General features: G+C 38.5%; 1 protein-coding gene across 1 annotated transcript; it reads left to right on the plus strand.

Annotated features, from left to right (window-relative positions):
* Positions 1–1,844: 1,844 nt before the first annotated feature.
* LOC127122758 (uncharacterized) lies at positions 1,845–2,816 on the plus strand. Its single transcript, XM_051053046.1, has one exon. The coding sequence runs from the start codon at positions 1,845–1,847 to the stop codon at positions 2,814–2,816; it is 972 nt and encodes a 323-aa protein (XP_050909003.1).
* The last annotated feature ends 16,028 nt before the right edge of the window (positions 2,817–18,844 follow it).

An 18,844-nucleotide genomic window follows, 5' to 3' on the forward strand; every position in this document is an offset into this window, starting at 1 on the left:
AGTTCTACCATTGCAGATTCATTACAGTCTTTTTTAAATGATCCTCTCAGTAACTCCCATCACTCTGATGGTGATAACAGTCCCGACGTCGTTTCCTTATAATGACACAAAGGAATTTCTGTGGGTGTATGACTGCATAGTCTATATCCATGGGCAGAAGATGCAAGAAAATCCGATGACGTCTAACGAACCAATAATCAGCATAGCCAACACCGGTGGTTTCACTAGGAGCGGTAGGATTTTTTCTCCCATATCTCTCCCAATTGACACTAGCAGTCCTTCGACCAATGACAAAGGCAAACGAATTGATAATGCCCAGTAGAAGCAGCATTCTCTACCAACCAATGAGGTAGACGAATTCCTACGCATCATAAAGAGAAGTGACTACCGAGTGGTTGAACAACTCAACCAAACTCCATCAAAGATCTCCATGTTGTCTCCGATTATGTGCTCTGAAGCATATCACGATGCCTTGCTCAAGTTTCTAAAAGTTGCTTAAGTACCGTAGGAAGTCTTTGTGTGCCAATACACGGGAGTGGTCAACAACATAGCTACCAATATGAGCCTGTGATTCAGTGATGAAGAGCTCCCTGCCGAGGGAAGAAACCATAAAAATGCCTTGCACATCTCCATTATGTGTGTAGATACTGTGTTATCAATATTCTTGGTAGATACTGGTTCCTCTCCCATATGACTTTGATAATCCGATTAATCACGCCGACAAAGATTATAATGAAGATTGCAAGCTCCCAAAAGAGTTAGCATGGTTACTCAAGCAAGAGTCGAAGGTCATACAACCGTACAAGGAACCAGTGGAAGTAGTCAACCTTGGGACAGAAGAGGAAGCTAAAGAGGTCAGAGTAGGTGCTGCTCTGCAAGACAAGGTGAAGACAAAGTTGGTCAAGCTCTTACAAGATTACATGGATGTGTTTGCATGGTCTTACCAAGATATGTCAGGCCTTGATACTGATATCGTGGTACATCGTCTACCTCTTAGAGAAGATTTCCCTCCCGTTAAGTAAAAGCTAATAAGGACTCGTCCTAGGATGGCTATGAAGATCAAGGAGAAAGTGCAAAAACAGCTCAGTGTCGGTTTTCTAGCAGTTTCCAACTATCCCCAATGGATCGCCAATATTGTGCATGTGCCCAAAAAGGACGGAAAAGTAAGGATGTGTGTTGATTATAGATAACACTGCTCAATTCTCTATTTTCCCTTCATGGATGGATTCACCGGTTACAACCAGATCCGGATGGCTCTGGAGGATATAAAGAAGACCACTTTCATAACACCATGGGGTACCTTCTTCTATAAGGTCATGCCCTTAGGATTAAAGAATTCTATAGCAACTTACAAATGATCCAACGTTACACTCTTTCATGATATGATTCCTAGAGAGATCAAGGTCTACATTAACGATATGATCATCAAATCCAAAACCAAAGAAAAGAATCTTATCAATTTGGAAAATCTGTTTGAACAGCTAATGAAATTCAAGTTGAGGCTTAATCCCAACAAATTCACTTTTGGAGTAAGATCTGGCAAACTGCTAGGTTTTATTGTCAACAAATGTGGCATTGAGGTAGATCCTGAGAAGGTAAAGGCCATACAAGTTATACCTGCACCCAAAATCAAGAAAGAAGTCCAAGGATTCCTGGGCAGATTGAACTACATCGCTAGATTCATATCTCACCTTACGGTCACTTGTGAGCCAATCTTCAAAACTCTTCGAAAGGATCGAGTTGTCATTTGGAATGATGATTGCCAAAACGTTTTTTAGAAGATAAAGGAGTATTTGCAAGAACCTCCTATCCTGATGCCTCCTGCACATGGTAGACCCCTGATAATGTACCTTACTATTCTTGAAGGATCCATGGGATGTGTGTTCGGCCAACATGATGAGACTGGTAGGAAAGAACACGCCATATACTATTTAAGCAAGAAGTTCACCGATTGCAAGAGTAAATATTCAATGCTTGAGAAGACTTGTTGTGCACTTGCTTGGGCTTCCAAATGCACAAGACATTATATGCTCACCCATACAACGCTGTTAATCTCCAAGATGGACCCCGTCAGGTACATCTTCGAGAAGCCTGATCTAACCGATAGAGTATCCCAATGGCAAATAGCTTTAACTGAGTACGACATCCAACATGTCACTCAAAAGGCCATCAAAAGGAGTGTATTTTCTGAATATCCTTCACACCAACCCTTGGAAGACTACATGTCCATGCGCTTTGAGTTCCCCGACGAGGACATCATGCTAATCAAAGACTACAACATACTCGGACCCAAGGAAGGACCTGAATCGGGATCCCGGTGGATTCTTGTATTCTATAGACCTTCTAACGCTCACGGAAATGGAATTGGGGCAGTCATCACCTTCCCAACTGGTTTCCATCTACCCTTCACTGCAAGGTTTGGTTTTGAATGTACCAATAACATGGCAGAATACGAGGCTTGTATCTTCAGCATTGAAGCTACAATTGATCTTAGGATCAAGATTCTAGAAGACTATGGAGATTCAGCCTTGGTCATCAGCCAAGTCAAGGGAGATTGGCAGGCTCGAGATCGGAAGCTCATCCCTTACAAAGAGCATGTTCTAAAACTGACCCCATACTTTGACGAGATTACATTCAATGACATTCCTGGAGAGGAAAATCAATTTACCGACACCCTGGAAACTTTGTCATTTATGTTTAAGGTCAAATGGAAAAATGAAGCACCAACTTTCCACCTCAACTACTTGGACAAGCATGCCCATGTTTGGCAGCAGAAGACGAATTCGACGATTATTCTTGGTTTTACGATATCATGAAGTTGCTGGAAAGCTAGGAGTAACCTAAGGACGCATCCATCACCGACAAGAAGTATCTTCGAAAGTTATCATCCAAGTTTTTCTTGAGTGGATGGGTATTATACAAGAGAAATTATGATTCAGTTTTGCTTAGATATGGAAATCCATGAGGGATCCTTTGGGACACACGCTAGTGGACATGCCATGTTAAACAAAATCTTGAGAGTCGACTATTACTAGATGACCATGGAGGTTGACTATTATCGCCATATTCAAACATGACATAACTTCCAAATCTACGCCGACAAGATCCATGTGCCACCAATGTCACTCAATGTCCTAACATCACCTTGGCCTTTTGCCATGTGGGGCATTGACGTGATCGGACGGATAGAGCCAACTGCCTCAAACGGACATCGCTTCATCTTGGTAGCCATAGACTACTTCACTAAATGGGTGGAAGCAGTCTCCTAAGAAAACGTCACCAGACAAGTAGTAGCTCGATTCATAATAAAGGAAATAATTTTTTGTTATGGGGTCCCCAACAAGATCATTACTGATAATGGATCTAACCTCAATAACAAAATAATGAAAGAGATGTGCAGAAGCTTCAAAATCGAACACCACAACTCGTTGCCTTATAGGCCCAAGATGAATGGCACTGTTGAGGCAGCTAACAAGAACATCAAAAAGATCATGCAGAAGATGGTGGAAACCTACAAGGATTGGCACAGAATGCTCTTGTTCGCATTGCATGGCTATCTCACCTCAGTACGCACTTCCACTGGGGAAGCTCCCTTCTCACTAGTGTATGGTATGGACAAAGTCCTGCCCGTCGAAGTAGAGATCCATTCCTTAAGGATTTTGACCGATGTGAAGCTTGACGAAGTTGAGTGGGTACAAGCCCGATTTGACCAACTGAACCTCATTGATGAGAAGCACTTGGAAGCCATATGCCACTGTCAGCTTTACCAGAAGCGCATCAAGAGGGACCATGACAAGAAGGTCTTTCCTCGCATTCTCAAGATTAAACACCTTGTAATGAAGAAGATTATGCTAATTCACACTGATCCAAGTGGAAAATGGACGCCGAACCACGAAGGCCCATATCTCGTAAAGAAGGTTTTCTCTGGAGGAGCCTTAGTCCTTGCAACTATGGATGCTTAAGATCTTCCATCCGACGTGAACATGGATGCAGTCAAAAAATATTACTCTTAGAAAAATAGAAAAAAAGAGAGCCCGATAAGTTGAAAACCCGAAAGGGCATATTATGCAAAAATGGGTATCCCGATAGACTGAAAACCTAAAAGGGCAGTCTAGGTAAAAATTAGAGATTCATAAAAGTGAGAGGTTGCATCCCATAAAAAATCTTTCTTCACACCTCAACAAGTCAAACTAGTTACTCTTCAACAAGTCAATCCAGTCACTTTCCTTGAAAAGCAAGATCAAAGGACAATAGAGGACATAAAGATTATGGAAAAGTTGAAACTCATTGAAAATCTGATTTCCTTTATACAAAAATCACTCATTTTTGGGGTCCATTTATCAATAAAATCAGTTCCCTCGTGTACCGATAAGTTCATGACCATTAAGCTATGGATAAGCTTAACATCAATAAAACCAGAGTCGCCACCACGCTTTTATTGTTTCCAAAGGAAAAGGGAAAAGTACGAACAAAACCCAAAGATAAGAAGTTTTCAAATCAAAACTAATAAGATGCCAGAGATTACAGGTATGGGGGTTGGTTACACAGAGGGAAGGTGTTAGCACGCAAAGTGTCCTAGGTACTCCTAGGGAGCCCTTTTTATGTGTGTATGTGTTTTTGGTATAAATGATTTTTGAGAAAAATAGAGTGTGGGTATGAGAAAAGAATTCATTAATTATATTTTTGTGTTTGACAAAACCTTCGGACTTGTGCCTACATACCAATATAAAAATGAGGGATCAAAACCTCGTAGTTCGTGGTAAAAATTTCAAAGTTAGTGAATTGCTTTTAACAAAAGGTTTAATAACAAAAAGGCTCAAAAGGCCCAAAAGTTGGGTGAAGTTGTTACTTCATTTTGTCTTTTGAAATTTTAAGTCAATATGGTTAAGTTTGTTTACAAGTTTGATTTAAGAAAAAGGTTTGAAAATTCATTGACATATGGCCAAAGTTTCTAATCATTAAAACAAAGTCTAAGTTTGAAATCACAAGCAAAGAAGGTTTTTGAAAAGAGGGGGGATTTTGAAATTTAAGAAGTGGGAGGAGATGAAGAGGCTATCCTAAGCATAAATTTAAAAGTTAAGAGTTGAAAAGATCTGACCAATGGGATGCAATCCAACAGACAAGAATGTCATATAGAAAACCCACTTTCCCTTTGTACTTTGAATCAAGCAATAATCAATGAGCAATTAGCAATATTCAGACATTATGAAGATCAAGGCATCAAATAAAGATAGCCACATCCAAGCAAGCAATTCCCATAGCTAGCAGTCTTCTTTGTCTTCCAATGTATTAGATGAACTAGTCCTTTATCAACTCAAAGCAAAGCATCAGACACAAGGTCAAATAACAATTAACACAAAAACATAGTAGCAGAAGAATTTAAACAAGATTCAAGGCTTGCATCAGATGAAGGAGTTCACAATAGCTTGGTCTCAAAATGTTGGCATTGGCCAAGTCCTTTTTACACAGGGAAAGTTGCCTAGTTCTATGTCCAAGAGTTTAGATCAAGATCAACAATCCTTCAGACATTTTTTAGGGTTTTTATTATTATTAAGTATTTTAAGGTCCTAATACCAAAAACAAAACCAAAATGCACAAACAATATATACAATCACAAGATATGGCTCAAACGAGAAAAGTGAAAATGACATAAACATAAACAAGTTAAATGGAATATAAATGGCAATGAATGATAAATGACTGAAATTTAAATTGCATAAAGTAAATGACTTGAAAGTAAAGCAATATTAATAAGAATTAATCAAATGTTAGTCAAAGATTAGTTAAACGTTAGGTAAAGGTTAGTGGTGTTTTTTAATTGATTAAGTCATTCTTTGGAGAACATTCAACCATTATTTCATAAGTATGAATTCTTAAACCAAGACATCTTCCATAAGAAGGGCTCCAACTTGGATAATTTAACAAGTATGCCACTAGCTCTCATGAAAGGAAACAAGCTCAAGTTTCCATACAATACCATGAAGAATGGGAGACTTACAATCTCACTTACTAGAATGATATGCCATTAGGGTCAAATTTAGCTGTATGTTAAGCAATCGTAATTGGACTTATATAGAAGTCACAAATATCTAAGGTCGGGCAATAAAAATGTAGGTGTTAATGCATGTTAGAGATTTGGTATGAAGAACCAAAATCCTAAAACATACCACACACTAAAAGAAAAGATCAAGTGGGAGGGACCTATCTCAGTCATACTTGTATTGGTTCATCTGACATAAGGTCATTGATGAACCAATTAACCTTAAGACATTAGAGATTTCATTGGTCAAATAAGGGAATGGGAAAGAATAAGGATGAAGATGAAGAGGGATGGGAAGATAGAAACACAAATTGGTCGTGTGAGGAGTTTCATCAAATCAAAACCATCCATTCATTTCGGGAGATGAAATGCACATTTCTTCAATCCCCTAAATCCAATACTTTTGATCCAACAAAAGTCAAATCAACCTTGACCAAGGCCCAGACAGAAAGTCAAACATCACAAGACCATAAAAATAGCTCAACATAATTTTTTTAAACAATTAAACAATTAAAAATCCAATTAAAATTGAATTAAAATACATTTTAATTTTGGTCAAAACCCAAAATCCCTTCAAAATACCAAATAAATACCAAATATCCTAGGTCAAACAAGGTCAAATGATCTTAGACAAAAAATTGCAATATTTTTGAAAAGTCATAACTATTTTTAAAAAATTTAAAATATGCATAAAAAAATTTAATTCATGATAACGTGTGTAAATCTGATGGCCAAGCATATCTCCCTCACTAATTGAGGTGGCAGATCTGATGGCCAAGCACGCCCTTCCATCATGTTCTGCAGTCAACGTGTGTACACACATGATAATCAGGAAGGAGGGTTAAGATTAAAATGTTCCAACATGATCAAAAGTCCAGGAGGTGTGCCAACATAACCAGAGCTAGGGCTCCAGTCATCTTCTCCGGTGACCTCCACCAGACAGGTCCAACTTCATCTCAATGGAAAATGAAAAACAAGGACACTTTTTCAAAGAGAAAATGCTCAAGATCTCGAATCTGGCCTCAATTTTCTCTAATTCCCAGTATATAAAAAAAGATACCAGGATTTGAAGTTTGAGGATCATGAACTGAGTTGCTTCGATTTGACCTTAAAGCAACTCAATCTTGTTGCCTATATTAGTTGGACTTCAGCCAACCAAAAATCAAAGAGAATGGTGAAGAATTGAGAGAGAATTGAAGAGATAAAGTTTCTGAAAATTCACCTTTGACGGAGCTTGAATCTTGCTTCCAATTGGTCTTGGCTCGACTTCAGAAGCTTAGAGAAGTTGAATTGGATCAAGGAAAGGTTTGGATTCTTGGAGTTTCAACTTCCAAACGGGAGTAAAATTGAAACTTGATTTTCAATTGAAAACCTTCAAGTTTATCCTCTAATGGTGAGGGTTAGGATTGCAGGTTCAAAGCTTCAGCAAGGTGTCCCTAATTCTGAGCATGAGGGGTCTTACTTATAGGCTATGCAATTGGTTTTCACACCCTTCCATCAAAATGCCAAAAATAGCAAACTTCACTTGCATGGTTGCATGGGCGTGTGATAGGCCCATGAAATGATGTAATCAGGTTCAAATTTCATCATGTGCAATGCTGAAAGTGTGTTATGTAATCATGCAATGGAAATCGGAATGTGTAAACATGAGATTCATCCAAATGGAGCCTTGAAGAAAAGCCATGCACAAGGCATCTAATTCTTGGCCAAATGAGATGATATTGGACTCTTTAGAAAGGTGATATCAAGGGGAACAACTTTCATGTTGAACACGTTTCCATTTGAAGCTTCGATCATGATGCATTTTGAGGCGGAAGTTTGGAAAATCAAACATAAATGAAAATTTTCTAAGTACCAAGCCAAATGTTCACTTCTTCCACCTTGAATAATGTTTGCTATGGGATTCAAATGGAAGTCTTTCCTTCATAAAAGTTGTATCTCTTTCAAACCTCTTCAATATGATCACAAATTTGACCTCATTTGGATTTGGAATGAAGGAGTTATGCATTTTAGAAGTTGAGGAAAATATCTTGTTCAATGATAATGGTCCAAAGTGACCTATAATGTTTCCTCTTGGAACATGCCCTTGAAAGTTGAATTTGAATTTCTTCAAAGATTAAAAGTTGGATAAAACATATTGATTTTGATCATGAAACTTGAATGGCCTTTATATCATAAAAATTCAGTAAGTTATGGTCCTTGAAAGTTGACATAATAACTAGGGTTCAGTCAAAATGACCTATAATCTTTCACCATAAAAAAAAATACTTTTAAAGAAAAACTAGCTCTTTACCTCAACATGAAAGTTGTTTGTAATGTCATAAGGAGTAAAGTTTATCTTGGAATTATTTTCATATGACAAAAATTGTAGGAGATAGGGTCTAGTGAACCCCAGTTTTGACCAGTTGACTTTCTCTGGTCAACCACCATGAACCATCTTGGAAAATTGAAATTATATTGATCTCTTGGACTCATGGAGGATTATATATGCATAAGATGATGTAATATGAAGTATCCCTTGAAATATTTGATCATATGATGAGGTAATTAGTTGAGGAAGTCGCACAAGATACCCAGATGAATTAGGGCTTCCAAGGCAAACATGCTTCAAACTCTTTGATGAATTCTTGATCAAAATGATAAATGAAGACCATGGGGATCCACATATGATGCCTAGAGCCAATGTTAACCATATATTAATTAGTCTCCTTGCATTGAGGGTCTCAAACCCTAGATATGAGCTTGATGAGGCATAGGTGAACACACATACCACCTAGAATAGAAGTAAACTATACATTGAAATATTTTTGGTATTTTGGTTAGTAAACAAAGAAAAATAAAGTATAATACAATCAAATGTGCTTGGTGATCTCTCCCAATGCAACCCCAAGGAATTAGGGGTAAGGAGGATGCCAAGGTGTGATCCCAAAGTCAATGCATATAATGAGGTAGCATGAGGGATCTTAGGATCAAAATTGGGGTATTACAGTTGCCCCTATTTAAGGACACTCTAGTTGAGGATGCGAAGGCTAAAATCTTTGTATCAACTTAGTAGAATGGACTTAAATAACAACATCTAGAAACAAATTTTGGTCCCTAAGAGACCTCGTGATGCATATGATATGAATGTTAAAATAATTTGTGGGGGGAATGTGTTGCCACAAAAGAAAAGAATTCGGAGAGACTGAAAGTCCATAGGAGCATAATGCATTCCATAAGGAAACATACTGGGGAGACAGAGACTCTGGGGGGATAAGAAGTTGCGCGTAGGCCAGGCTACACCTTAAAATTGCTAGAGACATGAGAGGAATTTCCATGAAAATAAATCAATGGAAGGACGCGGTTGGGGATAAGGGAAACTCTGTACGGGAAACAGGTAAATCAGAATGAGGTTGAAATACTCGATCCAAACAGGAAAAAAAGGTGATTCCACTGAGGAAATACGCACTCAAACTCATCTGGGGAAGAATAATCTTCAACGCAGGAGTACCAAAGATTATTTATTAATGGTTATTGGGTAGGAAGATAATATATTCTTACAAAGAGATATCCGTTAGCGGTTAGGGTAAACATATCAAGGATGACTCATTGAGGAAAAAGAGGTGTATTTGTTACCGGTTACTGGGTAGGAATATAATATACTCTGACAGAGGGACATCCGTTACCGGTTAGGGTAAACATATAAAGGATGACTCGCTGAGGAAAAAGAGGTGTATTCGTTACCGGTTACTGGGTAAGAATAGCCTGATGGGGAAAATCCCAAATAAGATTTACAATTACGGGTTACTGGCTAGAAGACCAAGAGGAGAGAATATCCATCACTGGTTAAAGTGAACATATCAAGGATAAACTCAAAGGAAGAATATTCGTCATCGACTAGGATGTACATATCAAGGATAAACTGTCGGGGAGAAAATAGGAATTATATCTATCAGTTACCGGATAGAATACCAAAGAGGAAATATCCGTCACCGGTTAGGATGAACCTATCAAGCATAGACTCGGAGGGGAAAGTAGTATTTACATCTACCAATTACTTGGTAGAAGACCGCAAATAGGAGAAAATCGGTTATCGATTAAGATGAACATATCAAGTATTAACTCTATGGGGAATAAAATTAGGGATTATAACTACCATTTTACTGGGTAGAAAACCAGAAAAGGAAGAATTTCTGTCATCGGATAGGATGAACATATCAAGGATATACAGCCTGGGGAAACGTGAAAACAAATTCGCTGGGGAAAACAAAGGAAGTAGATTACTTTTACTGGGTATTGGACAAAAGTAAAGTACTCAAAATTTGAGAAGAATATTACCAGTTACTGGGTAATAGACCCTCAAGGGACCAAAATATTTATCTAGGTAATAACTAGAAAGAAACGGTCAAACGAGGACTCAACCTAATGAGGATATAACTCAAGGGGAGTGGTTCCATCCAGATAATTAACTAGGGAGGAAACTGAAATAATCATCATCCACGAGGAAATGACTCAATGGGGAAACGAGAAAGGTTAAACTCTTTCTGCTTAAGGGGCTGACACTCTATAATTGAGGGAGGACAAACACACCAAATCTACATAGGTAAATGATATCACCAAAATAGGGGATCAGAATAACGAGACCAAAATACAATAAAAATGCATAATGAAATATCCGATGCTGAGTTTTATGCATGAATATGATTGATGATTATGCTGACAAAACAACACAAAAGATACAAATATTAAAGATTTGAATCCCTGCTGCAACACTCGGCTAATCTCAACAAGATGGAAACACCAACTAGAGAAAATGCTAGGGATGAAAATAAATCATCTAGCTATGAACAAATCAACCCTGGTTGGGAAATCATGGAGAACATGATTCCAACCAATACCGGAAAACTCCACGGGGAGAAAGAGCACTACTGAAGGATAAACAATCATGTCGAGGAAAAGATCTGATAAGAATCCAAACTGTCAACTCCGCGGGGAATTTTAGGTCAACACCATATCAAATGGGAGACAACCCTGCAGGGGATAAAACCAAAATACTGCTCCGAATCCAAAAATGTCGGGAACGTGGGATCTTTTTATCAGAATATGAACTCCGTCAGGGAATACAAGAGGTGAAAAACTCTGCATGAGGATCTAAGCCAATTATTGAAGATGTTATAACCAAGATCATCACATTCCTCAAAAATCATCAAATTCTCTTTGGAAATTGAGAAATAAATCAATTCCAAGGAAAAGATATCTGGATCTGATGAACTGCCGAAGTTATGTAACACAAATATGCTAATGGAAACCAAATAAAGGTTCCGGATTTCCAGAGTCACAAATTGGAGGATATCCACAGGAGTACCGCAGCTGTGGAATATGGATTTGCAAAGGGATCAATCATTAGCTCGAATCCACTAGGGATGACTCTCCAACTCAGCTGGGGATAACTGACGAACTGTTGGGGAGGAAAATAGTTACCAAACCGACTGCTTGGGGAAGACCAACAAGGCTTCACAGTTCAAGACTTAATTGTTCTCAAATTGTTGTTGACATTCCTTACTGAAATCGATTATTCTTAAAGTGATTGTTATTATTTTATTTAAGAAAAATAATTTTTATTTATTAATTTATATCAATATTATCATCACAAAAATTCAATTTTATTTAGCAAAAGTAAGTAAGAGTAGAAACAATTGGATAAAAGTTCAACTTTATTTAATAGAATGGTAGTCTGTAAATGACAGGACTCCATAGATCTTTACAAAAATTGAAAATGGTAATTTACATGGAAAAGAGCTATATTGAACACAATGATCACTACTCTCCCTACCAACTTCGATATCTATTATGCTCTTGGCTTCGGTTGAGAATAATGAATCAGAACCAAATGTCTTTCTCAAAACGGCTCCCATAATTAGGACCAACCGAATGCATTTACTTGCCATAATCCCTAATTTTTGCCTAGATTTCCCCAAGGTGGGGTACTCAATCTATCGGGATAAATTTCTATTTTATGTCTTTAATTTTTTCCTGGATCGCCCTTTCGGGTTTTCAATCCACCGAGATGGTCATTTTTGCCTAAGTAACCCTTTCAGGTTTTTAACTTAGCGAGTTGTTCTTTTCTTTTCTTTAGGTGAAGTATTTCTTAATTGCATCAGCATTCATAGAACGAGTGAACTCTTCACCATCCATAGTTGTAAGAATCAAAGCATCGCCTAAGAAGGCTCTCTTAACAACATATGGGCCTTCATAATTAGGAGTCCATTTTCCCCTGGCATCAGGTTTGAAAGATAGAATCTTTTTGAGCGTGAGGTCACCTTCTCTGAACACACGAGGCTTGACCTTCTTATTAAAAGATTTCTTTATTCTCCGTTGATATAACTGACCATGACACATGGCAGTCAATCTCTTCTCTTCAATCAAATTCAACTGATCACACCTGGTCTGACACCATTTAGCTTCTGTCACTTGGCTTCCATCAAGACACACAATGAGGGGATATCAACCTCTACGGGAAGAACAACTTCCATGATATAAACGAGAGAAAAAGGGGTTGCCCCTGTTGAAGTGCGGATGGATGTACGGTACCCATGCAAAGAAAATGGGAGCATCTCATGCTAATCTTTATGTTTCACAACCATCTTCTGAATGACCTTCTTAATGTTCTTATTTGCAGCTTCAACATCCCCATTCATCTTGGGTCTATAGGGAGAAGAATTATGATATGCAATCTTGAAGTCTTTGCAAAGAGCTTCCACCATATTATTGTTCAACTTTGGTCCATTATCAGTAATGATCTTACTTGGCACACCATAACGACATATAATCTGATTCTTGATAAACCTTACAACAACTTGCTTGGTTACATTTGAACACGATGTCGCTTCAACCCATTTTGTGAAGTAATCAATAGCCACTAGAATGAAACGATGTTCATTTGAAGCTTTGGGTTAAATCATACCAATCATATCAATTCCCCACACGTAGAAGGGCCATGGAGAGGAGATGACATTCAACAGTGTCAGAGGAACATGAATCTTATCTGCATAAATTTGACACTTGTGGCATTTCTTCACAAACTTGCAACAGTCAGATTCCATTGTCAGCCAATAGTAACCTGCTCTCAAGATCTTCTTTGACATAGCATGTCCGTTGGAATAAGTACCAAAGGAACCTTCATGGACTTCAGTCATCAATAAGTTTGCTTCGTGTCTATCCATACATCTAAGCAAAACCATATCGAAGTTTCTTCTCAAAGTCTTCTTATCTTTCAAAGATACCCCAGGCGGGTAAATCTGACATCGGAGGAAACACTTGATATCAAAATACCATGGCTTTTCATCTTAGAATTCTTCAACAACAAACACATGAGTTGGCCTATCAAGACACATCACTGCCAAATTGGGGACTTCATTCCAAAATTCCACAACAATCATTGAAGCCAACATTGCAAGAGTGTCTGCCATCCGATTTTCATCTCGATGGATATGATGAAACTTAACCTTTCTAAAGAAAGTTGAAATCCTCCTCGCATAATCTCTATATGGTATCAAGCTAGGTTGATTCGTCTCTCATTCACCTTTGATATGATTCACAACCAAAGTTGAATCTCCATAGACGTCAAGATACTTTATTCTGAGATCAATGGCCTCTTCAAGCCCCATAATGCAAGCTTCATACTCAACCATATTGTTCGTACATTTGAAGTTTAATCTAGCTGTAAACGGAAAATTAGTGCCTTGAGGAGTAATAATCAGTGTCCTAATGCCATTACCATACGAATTAACAGCTCCATCAAATACCATACCCCAACGGGAACCAAGTTTTGTCCCTTCTTCAAGCAATGGTTCGTCACAATATTTCATCTTCAAATACAAAATCTCTTCATCAGGAAAATCATATTGCACTGACTGATAGTCTTCAATCGGTTGGTGGGCCAAATGGTCAGCCAAGACACTACCTTTAATAGCTTTTTGAGATCGTTATTCAATATTATACTCAGATAATAACATATGCCAACGAGCAATCCTCCCAGTTAAAGCAGGATTCTCAAAAATATACTTGATTGGATCCATTTTGGATATCAACCAAGTAGTATGATTCAACATATACTGGCGCAGACGCTTAGTAGCCCAAGCCAATGCGCATCATGTCTTCTCAAGCACAGTCAGATACATGATCAAGGGTTTTCCTTCAATAGGAGGAGACAAAATCGGAGGCTCAAGCAAATATTCTTTGATACTATCAAAATCCTTCTGGCAATCTTCGGTCCAATCACAAGACTAATCTTTCCTAAGAAGCTTGAATATAGGTGCAGATGTGGCAGTCATATGCGATATAAATCTCAAGATATAGTTTAAGCGGCCAAGAAAGCCTTTGACTTGCTTCTCAATTTTTGGCGCAGGCATCTCTTGTATTGCTTTGACCTTGGCAGGATCAACCTCAATACCCTTCTCGCTGACAATAAAGCCCAACAACTTACCAGAACGAACACCAAAAGTACACTTATTATGATTCAAGCAGAGCTTATATTTCCTCAAATGCTGGTATAACTTCAACAAATGCTCAACATGTATTTCTTCATCACTTGATTTGGCAATCATATGACCAACATCAACTTCGATCTCTTTATGCATCATATCATGAAAAAGAGTGAGCATTGCTCTCTGGTACGTTGCACCAGCATTCTTTAAACTGAAAGGCATCACTCTATAATGGAATGTTCCCTAGAGTATAATGAATGTGGTCTTCTCCATATCTTCAGGTGCCATCTTGATCTGATTATAACCGAAAAATCCATCCATAAGTGAAAATAATTTGAATTTAGTTGTATTATCTACCAACATGTCAATGTGTGGTAGAGGGAAATCATCTTTCGGACTAGCTTTGTTCAAATAGCTATAATCAATGCGCATGCGAACTTTTCCATCTCTCTTAGAAGCAGGAACAATGTTGGCCACCCACTGCTGATACTCGGAGGTAACAAGAAAACCAACATCAATCTGCTTTTGCCTTTCCTCTTTGATATTTACTGCCATATCAGGATGAATCCTTCGAAATTTCTGCTTGATCGACGGGCATTCTGGCTTCAACAGCAATTTATGCTCTACAATCTCAGAATCCAAACCAGACATGTCTTGATAGGACCAAGCAAACACATCAAAATACTCTCAAAGAAGATCAATCAACCCCTTCTTAGCTTCTGGACACAATTGAGACCCAATCTTCACTTCCTTCACATCATCCTCGGAACCCAAGTTGACTAATTCAATCTGCTCTTCAAACGGCTGAATGGTTTTCTCCTCGTGCTCAAGTAAACGAGATAATTCATCAGATACTTCTTCATCATCAATCTCTTCCTCAACTTCAAACACAGGGAAATCAAAGTTTTCAGAGGGAGTATGATCATTGTATTCAATGGGTTTGAGAATCAACCTGCAAAATGATTTGATATTTTGATTTTAGAGAAGTGGAGTGCGACCAAATATTATCTAGATGGAAGATTATTATAAATTTATGTCTTTTGTCATTACAATTTTTAGAAAAGAAAAAAGTAAAAATAAAACATCATAGATGTAGATGAATAAAATGGTCTTTTATTGATGATAATAAGAAAAATGCCCAACAATGTTCATTGCTCCCTTAGGCATAGGAGAATGATTTTTATTTAAAATAAATGAAACAAATTACTTAGAGCGATGAATAACTGTAGGAACGTCAACAACAACCCAATTGTTGCAAGTCTGGCCACACGTCACAAAGTTGGCGCAAGCTTCATCTTCATCACTATCGTCTTCAATCATGGTAGCTGAGTGTTGATCATTCCCATGAATGAACCCTCCACTACGGAAAACTGGTTGCACAACTTCAGTTCTGATGCTGAACATCCCTGGTTGAAAACCAAATCTGGCCCTATTCTTATTCTCGGCAACCTCTACCATACGATTCCATTTGTCAGTGCTGCCAGTCAGAATGGCTTCTTGTGCATCTTTCAAAGAAGACATGGGTGCCACAGTTTTCTTCATTTCATCAGCAATAGACAAGGCTTGGAACGGCGTCCAAACCTCCTATTCCGCATCAACATATGTAAAAGATGACAGATGGCTCGCCAATAATGCTTTTTCTCCACCAACAATGACAAGCTTGTCGTTCTTCACAAATTTCAGCTTTTGGTGTAGAGTAGACGTCATAGCTCCTGCATCGTGAATCCATGGCCTTCCCAACAAGAAACTGTAGTCCGGGGGGATATCCATTACCTGGAAAGTAATTTGGAAATCACTCGTACCTATCTTCACTAGAAGTTCTACTTCACCGATGACAGTTTTACGAGAACCGTCGAACGCCTTAACAATCACGTTGTTGTACCTCATTAGGGAGCCTTGATAGGAGAGTCTTGATAAAGTTTATTTTGGAAGCATATTCAAAGATGATCCAATGTCACCCAATACATTGGATAAAGCATCCTCCTTAGAGTTCATAGAAATGTGCAATGCCAAATTGTGATTTCTGCCTTCCTCAGGAAGCTCTTCATCACAAAACCTTAGATTATTGCAAGAAGTGATGTTGGCAAATAAGTGGTCAAATTGATCCACGGTAACATCATTCTCAACATAAGCTTGCTCTAGCACTTTCTATAGTGCCTCCCTATGCACTTCTGAATTCATCAGTAGTGACAGCATAGAGATCTTTGACGGAGTCTGGAGTAGCTGCTCCAAAACATTGAATTCACTTCTCTTAACCAACTTTAAAACTTCATCATCATTGTTAGCCTTCAGTTTCCTGGATTCACCAGACTGACACATTGAAACACTAACCATATTCACCACCGGAATCTCTGCCTTCTTACTTATGGGAACATCTTTTATTTCTTTTGGAAAAACTGAACCAAACACACGACTGTTATGGGTCACCTTTGCTATATCAACAATGCTTACTATTGATTTTGTAACTGGTAGAGGAACCTCTTGACCATTTTCTATCATAGTGGCATTCTATTAATATGGAACAACTTTATCGGATGCATACGGAACAGGGCCCACCAACCGTATAACCATTGACGATACCGATCTATTACCATTATTGTTGCTGCTGCTATGAAACTGGATAACTACCCGCTCAGGGTTCTTGAATACAGGCACAATCACATTCACATCATTTATATACCCCAACTATTGAATATGGATTACAATATCATCCATTAACTTTTGGATATCTCTCTTGACAACCATACACCCACGGGGGCTCACACTGCAAACCACACAACTATCATGGTTATGTTCATAGTTACTGATTAAACACAAGGTTCTATGCATTTCCACAAATGACCTACGGATACATCGCACATCAAAAACTCGGAAATTCCCTGGACAACCGTCCACCATGTTGACAGCAACATTACCATGAGCAGGCAATGGATTAGCTTTCATGTTTGGCGCTCTGTCCTCAAAGGACACCATTCCACTCTTCACAAGCTTTTGAACTTCATATTTCAATGGATAGCAGTTCTCTATGTCATGGCCAGGGGCTCCCTGGTTAAAAGCACTGTGTAAATTAGGTTTGAACCACCACGGAAGTGGCTCAGGGATTTGCGGAGGATTTCTTAGTTGAATCAGATTTTTCAGGACCAATGATGGGTACAGTTCTGCGTAAGAGATATGAATAGGATCAAAGGAGACCTTCTTCCTCTCAAAATTTTGCTGATGATTATTGTTGTTGTAGTTGGTTCTTTATTGCGGTTTTTGTTGATGTTGTTGTTGCTGACTTGGAACTGATTGATTAGAAATGTTGGAAAATACAGGAATTAATGATGAAACTTGGTGTTGATGCTGATGAGGTTGAGAACTTTTTCTGACATGAGGCATCATTTGCCTCCCCACAGACACTGAATTAGTTTCTCCCTCCTTCCTCTTGGAAAAACTCCTCCATACTTCTTGCTGGATGATGCTTCTTATTTAGACAAACGTCCTTCACGGACTCCTTCCTCTAGCCTCATCCCCATATTTACCATTTCGTTAAAATCATTGGGGGCACTTGCAATCATACGTTCGTAATAAAACAAACTCAGCGTCTTCAAGAAGATCATTGTCATTTCTTTCTCTTCAAAAGGACGACTAATCTGAGCAGCAAGCTCTCTCAATCTTTGGGCATATTCTTTGAATGTGTCCTTATCCTTCTGATAGATAGACCTCAATTGGTCTCTATCAGGCGCCATATCCACGTTGTACTTATAGTGCTTGACAAAGGCCTCGCCCAAGTCATTGAAAGTACGAATGCTTGCACTGTCTAAACCCATATACCACCTCATGAAAGCTCCCGTTAAGTTGTCTTGGAAAGAGTGAATCAGTAACTAATCATTATCAGTCTGAGTAGACATCTTTTTAGCGTACATCACGAGATGGCTTAACGGGCAGGTATTCCCTTTGTACTTTTCAAAGTCTGGGACCTTGAACTTCACCGGGATCTTAACATTGGGGACTAAGCAAAGTTCAGTAGCACTCTTCCCAAACAAATCTTTTCCTCTCAAAGTCTTCAACTCTTTACAGAACTTGAGGAATTGATCTTTCATCTCGTCCATCTTATCATACACATCGGGATCCTCAGATGGCTCAGGTGGTAGATAGTGTCCTCAACACGAGGCAGAGTGTGAACAACAGGAGGTGGCACTGACATGACCGGGTTAGATGCCGACAGAGAAACAAAGGTGGGCGCATATCCTTCTGGTATAAGGTTTGATGGCATTCTCCAAAGGAATCCAACAACCATAGAGGGAATAGATTGATTGGAAGCAACATGAACAGTTGAGGTAACCACCTCAGAAATAAC

The sequence above is a fragment of the Lathyrus oleraceus genome, chromosome 2 (genome assembly GCF_024323335.1).
Source record: "Lathyrus oleraceus cultivar Zhongwan6 chromosome 2, CAAS_Psat_ZW6_1.0, whole genome shotgun sequence".
Lineage (NCBI taxonomy): Eukaryota > Viridiplantae > Streptophyta > Magnoliopsida > Fabales > Fabaceae > Lathyrus > Lathyrus oleraceus.